General features: G+C 48.3%; 1 protein-coding gene across 2 annotated transcripts in view; it reads right to left on the bottom strand.

Annotated features, from left to right (window-relative positions):
• Positions 1-616: 616 nt before the first annotated feature.
• CTBP2 (C-terminal binding protein 2) overlaps positions 617-6,221 on the bottom strand; it is an 80,256-nt gene continuing 74,651 nt past the window's right edge. For both annotated transcript variants that reach the window (XM_009325865.1, XM_009325866.1), the window contains 5 exons: positions 5,918-6,132; positions 5,299-5,429; positions 4,322-4,449; positions 3,424-3,541; positions 617-2,133 (listed from right to left, as the gene is read on the bottom strand). In XM_009325865.1, coding sequence (XP_009324140.1) covers positions 1,953-2,133; positions 3,424-3,541; positions 4,322-4,449; positions 5,299-5,429; positions 5,918-6,132 — 773 coding nt within the window. In that variant the 3' untranslated portion in view covers positions 617-1,952. The remainder of the gene's footprint in view (positions 2,134-3,423; positions 3,542-4,321; positions 4,450-5,298; positions 5,430-5,917; positions 6,133-6,221) is intronic.

Here is a 6,221-nt window from a genome sequence, read left to right as displayed (position 1 = left end):
TTGAAGCTGCTAGCACCTCTCAAGCATGTTTTCAGCTTTGTTCCCTAGTGTGTGCTAATGCTTCGTTTCTTGAGTACGTACAAAAAACGTTGCAGCTGCCTTCATAGCTTAATGGAAACCATAGTGATCTTTTTCCAGCTAGGCTGCATGTAATGTCCCGCTTGATTTTTAAGTATTCACAGCAAATCGTGAGTAAGTTTACAGCTTATGGATAGCACCACCTGAAAGTCTGGATAGGAAACGAAATTCAGCAAGCGTTTCCCCAGCAGTGCAATTTTAAAACTGACCTGCACGCAGCAAGCTTGAACCGAGGTTCTACTGTGTTTCTCACGCCTGTTGCAGGAAGCCAAGGACAGATCCTCAGCCGATGCCAATCACGGCTCTCTTTAAGCGTCATCCCTCTGCTGACCCTGACAGGAGCGGGTCCCAGCTGCTGCTCAAGTGCCAGAAGTACCGAAGTCAGACTCGAGGAAAACTTACCTGCTCTCCGCTGTGAAACCATACTCGGTTTCGGAGGAGGGCACAGTGTGATCAGAGTTGCATTTCTGTATCTTACTGTGCGTTCTCAATGTCTTTAACTTACAGCGTTAGTCAGATTGCAGCGAGAGCTCTTACCTTTCAGAAATTACAGAAATTTTATCACTTTTTATTGAAAACTGCACTGAACGCTAAATGTCCACCTTTACAATAAACAAATACAATAACGGTAACACACTAAAACAAAACATACTTCTGATAGCCATTGGTTTTTTTTTTCTGTTTGGGACAGCTTAAGATTTTTTTTTTGTCACAGAAACAGGAATGTACCCATACAAAGGCTCAAAATAGGCCATCTTTTTAAAAACAAAGGCGATGATTCACAAAAGACTATGAATATAACATGTAACTAGTTGATACAAATCTAATAGGATTTGTTAAAATCAGTCACATCTAATAACACATTTTGAAGTGTTCTTGTATAAAATATCACGTGAAGAAAAGAAGACTTTTATCAATGTCTAAAAAAGTGGGTTTTGTTCATAGACAGTCTGACAAGTTACCATAAAAAGTGTTTCCTGAGACATAAGGAAATGCAACATTATTCTTGAACCCTTTCCAGCTCAAGACTTTTTCCACTTGATAAAATAGCTGCAGATTTAAAACTGAGAAAATATATTTGAGTACAAATAGTGTGTGAAACAATACTTTCTTCTTTTTTCTTTTTTTTTTTTTTCTTGCATCATTGCAGGGCGTAGGTGAATGCACAGCTACTTTATTCAGTGTATTGGGCAGAGAAGAGACTGGCGGTTTGTTTTTTTCCTTAGCTGGGGAGGGCAGCGGCCGTTGCCAGGAGCCCTTTTTCCCCTCCCCATCCCACGGATCCCAGCTGGAATGGCTAGAACTTAAACCTGGCAGGAGAACTTCTGTTACACGTCACTGGCCCTGTGAGACTGCAAAAAGGATTTTTTTTTTTTTTTTCCTTCCACTTCTAAGCCAGTACTGATGCCTCCCGTTAGAAGAGGTAACCAGATACAAGAGTAAGGAAAGGGCTGAAGCCACATAATGGTTTCCTCTTACATTTCTGCATTAACTCTGTACGGATTGCTTAATGCAATGGTTTGAAAACAGGTGCAGAAGCCCTGTCCTTCCCAAGGAATTGAGGGGAAAAAAAAAATCTATTTTTATTCATGTGGTTGATGCACAGATGAAGGAAACTTAACACACAATAACAGAAGTTGATCATTAATGTATCACATCCTAGTTTTCAGCGCTTCAGTAAGCAGGTGACTTCTTCAGGGCTTCTCCCCAGTCTTGACTGCTATCACTTTGTCGTTAACACTGGAACATCAATGATGCGTCTGTCCAAAATCAACATTACAAATTTTGTATCAAATTCTTTTTTTAGTTCATGTATAACTTCTTTTCCAATGTCTCTTGGTCCCAAGTTTATTGAATGATTTTTAAATTATCTGCTATTGCTCGTTGGGATGTTCCCTGTTGTCCCCGTGTTTTGTGGGCTGGTTAGGAGATGGAGCTTGAGAAGGATGTGCCACTGTGGGAAGATTGTGAGTAACGGGGATGCCTCCGGGAATGATGCCCTCCATAGCTGCTGGTATTCCTCCCGGTGCGACACTGACCATCCCAGGTGGATACCTGGGAGAGGGGAGAGAGAGGGGCAGGTTTGTCGTGTCAGAGCTCGCCACAGACAGCACAAATGACCCAACCGCTGTTGCAGAGGCTATGGAGAAAACAAGGAGGACAGAGATTCCACTTCTCTACTAGAGCTGAGTTCAGTTTTTCTTTTAAATTACATGGGATTGCTCAATGTTAAATGTTAAACCAATGCTGCTGTGTCTTGGGTAAGGGTTCTCTACTATGATACTGGGACTGCATCTTGTTCTGTACCTGCTAACAGGTGGCTGAACCGTAAGGAAGCCTTTCTCTTTTGAAAAATTGGGTAAGGGATCATCTTGAATGCTCTCTGAAATGCCAAACGCTAGCACGATGACTTAATTATCCCTGCGTGTGAATACCTTTGAACACCTACACCCCGTTCATAATTTTTCCCTCTACGGAAGGTGAGCTGCATCTTCCTCATGTAACCAGAGAGCACAGTTGAAAAATAGGGTTGGATCTGGTCCATCTTCCTTTCTAAGAGCAGGGTGAGTTATACGTATTCCAAGAACTGACACTGAGTTTGAGAAAGGAGAAGTCTACGTGTTCTGCTGGTCAAAGCGAGCTTTCACTGCCTGTGACCTGCAGGCAGTTGCAAGCGTGCAGGGCCATGGCACAAGCATTGCTCGGGGCCTTGCCCTCTCAAGGGCTCTGCTGCGGGATGCACTCCTGCCCGCCTCTGCCCTGTAACATGACCCAATTTTTGGCAATGCTGAAGGTTGCCCATGCTCCAGCTGAGTCCTCATGCCTAATGTCTCCTATCAGCACGCTTTGAGCTGTCCAAAGTGGAGCGATAAGTAACCCTAATCTCAGGGATTTAGGTGGAAATTAGGCCACCTGACTACAGACCTGTATTTGGAGTTTTTACCCTGGCTCATTAACCCCCAGGCTCACAGCCCAAGCAGTCAGTGAATGCGCAGAGCAAAACTGCGATTGCTTCTTCAGCGCAGAGGTTACGTCCTGCTTGTTTAGGGGTCTGGGGGTCCTGGCACTTACGGAGATGCCACGCAAGTGACTGCTGGCCCACCAGAATGAAGGCTTCATAAATGGGAGGCTTTATAAACCCGTGGTTAAATCAAGCAGCGTTAGTAATCCCAGTGATGTAAGTACTAGTCCCCAAGGAGGGGGACTGCACAGTCACCGGCTGAGCCAATGCAGAAGTTGTTGCTTGCGCTTTCATGCTCGCTTCGCAGCTGGAACCCCAAACCCTACCTCTGCAGGGGAACTGGCTGCCGCGGCGGGCTGCGATGGGCCTCTTCTCCGGCTTACCTGTACGTGGCACCATTGAGCTCTGGATGAATTGCTTGCTGATCTATTACTGACCACGGAGCTGTTGTGACAAAGAATTCCTTATTCACGCAGTTTCTTAGGCTTTCTGGGATGCGCCCTGGAGTTGGTAATAAAGGTAAGTATGTGTCAGGTGAGTCTTAGCTTTATCACCCTCTAATAATAAGCTACAATTTTTCCATTTCACTATATTTGTTAGTATAAAGGTGGCAGGGGGAGGCACAGAAATCCCGTATCCCTTGTTTCAGGAGGACGTTTTGGCTGTCCTGAGGTGCAGGGTTGGAGACCAGTTTCCTACCCTGAGTCCCACGTCTCTGCTTTAGAAAAGCTGTTGCCTTGAGCCTGCTGATTTCAAAGCAGGGGCTAGCCAGACATGAAGCTATGCCATCCAGGTTAACAAGGGGGGCAATTTTTAGGACAAGAGAACCACTCATTTGCTGGAGTATCGTGCCCATCATCTTGGAGCAAGCTCAGTTACCGCAAGAGTTAGACACAGGTGCCTTCACTGCTTTGGGATTTGGTTTTGGCATGCAGTTGGCTATGGTCTGCACCATATTTTAGGTTAGCACCATTAAAAGGGGCAGGAATTATTGCTTCACTGTCCTCTTCTTCCCGGTCATGGACACTAGTCTTTGCTGTGCTGCACAAGTGCCCCATTGATTTAAAAAAAAAAAAAAACAACCAACAAACAACAAAACCCACAAAAACCCCCCACCCAAGCACAAACACACTCACATGACAGAAAAGTAAAGTTTGGTTTCTCAGCTCTTTTGCTGGGAAGAAAATTGGTGTTAGACCCCTTTCCCAGTCTCCTGCTCTGTCTCTACCCCTCCTGGCTCACATTCCAGGTGCACACGTGAGCTACCCCGGGGCTGGGTACCTGTGATCGCACGCCGTATTTCAGTAGCAGCAGCTTCTCTCATCTCTAGTGACGCCTGCTCACTGTACCAAGCGGTGTGCGGAGTACAGATTAAATTAGGAGCATCTTTCAATGGGCCTTGAGCAAAACTGGTAGCCAGGAGGAAAAAAAGAAAGATTAATCAATGTTTAAAAAGCAAATAAAATGTGTTACAAATGGCAAAAGGCTTGTGGCCTGCCCTCTGCGTATGCATGCCTCGGCCCCCAGCCCCTTCCTTGCCTGTGGCCCCTGGGCTAGAAGGAGCCCAACAGCGTCCTGCCAGCCTGAAATGGCCACGGAAACATGGGGGAGGAAGCACGGGTCCAGTGCAGGGCACAAACTGAAAATGCACCAAAAAAAGAGCCAACAGGGCTGAAAAACCAATCTACTGGGTGGTTGTTCATAATGTTCCCCCAGGAATAAACGCCTGGGGGTGTCTCTGCAGCAGCGTGGGGCTGCAGGGACAGGCTGCGGGTCACCCAGCGCAAGATGGGAGGGGGTGGATATGGGGGTTCCTCCTTGTAGGAGCACACTCTTTTTTTAAAAATTGTTTCTGAAAGCACCAGCAACCTACTAGTACTACCCCCATCCCCAATCTGCGGTGAGAGGAGCTGCACTCCCACTTATAACCAACCCCTTCCCAGCTAGCAGCAGCAGCCTGTGGGCAAAAATGCCCAACGCTCAACACAGTAAATTTGTTCTCATGGCCTAGCGAGCGCTTTTTTTTTTTTTTTTTAAGAACACAGGCTGATTGCTTGTTCTAAGCTCCCAATGTCCCTTCAAACACCTGTAACCCTGGTGCCACCCCATGCCCGATGGATGCTGCAAGGTGCCGGGCCTTTTCTCAAACCAGCAGGACTGTCCCTAGTGCTGGCGTTGTATGACAAGGCGTGTGGGTGTTGTGTAGCCCCTGGCCACACCACTACAAACAGCAACCCAAGAAAAAGCCAGAGCTTTACCTAAACGGTTCAGACTCATGCACGTCAAGCGCAGCCCCTCGTATCCGTCCCTCCTTCAGGGCTTGAGTTAAGGCCTTCTCGTCCACCAGCCCCCCGCGCGCCGTGTTCACCAGGAACGCTCCTTGCCTCATCTGGCAGCGGCCGGGGAGAGAGAGATGAGAGTGAGCTCGGTGCAGTGACCCGGTCCTACCCTGTCCTGACACAGCAGCAGGCGCCCCGGAGTGCCTCCTCCGGCTGGGACTGCACCTCGCTTTTCATGCTGAGCAGCTGTGTGCTCCTGCCCCAGAGCAATCCCCATCTCAGTCAGTGCATGTGGGTTTTCTATGGAAAGCCCAGCTCTGGCTTGTATCAGCGAACAAAACCCTCTCCCGCTGTCACCTCCACACCGCGGGCGTAGGGCTTGCTTACCTGGTAGCACACTCCCCCCCCAGGTAAACACTATGGGGAGACAGATGGGCTGTTGGGTGCAACCAGCTATTTCAGAGGTAGCCCGTAGGCACTAAGGCACTGGCTCGCTGTGGCCATGACTGCAGAGGGACCCACGGCCAGCACCGACGCTTGGGGTTTGCCCACTGAAGAGCAGAGCGCTCTCCTCGGTCGTGTGCATGAGGCAAATTACCTGCTTAATCGTGAAGTCGTTGATAAGGTGGTGGTTATGTTCGTTAAGGTTACAGTGCAACGAGACACAGTCGCTCTGATAGAGCAGGTCCTGGAGCGTGTAGACCCGCTGGACTCCCAGGGACCTCTCTATCCCGTCCTGCAGGTATGGGTCATAAAATATCACGTTGAAGCCGAACGCCTTGGCTCGGACCGCAACCGCCTGTGCAGTGCGACCTGTGTGTGAAGGAAAGAGAGGGGTTAATTTAACTGATTCCTACCTGCCTGGCTCCAGCAGCTGAGCCGCCCTGTGGCCAGCGCCCCCC

The sequence above is a fragment of the Pygoscelis adeliae genome, unplaced genomic scaffold (genome assembly GCF_000699105.1).
Source record: "Pygoscelis adeliae isolate BGI_AS28 unplaced genomic scaffold, ASM69910v1 Scaffold4, whole genome shotgun sequence".
In the NCBI taxonomy this organism is placed as follows: domain Eukaryota; kingdom Metazoa; phylum Chordata; class Aves; order Sphenisciformes; family Spheniscidae; genus Pygoscelis; species Pygoscelis adeliae.
The sequence above is the reverse complement of the archived record's forward strand: the minus strand, read 5'-3'. Positions and strand labels throughout refer to the sequence as shown.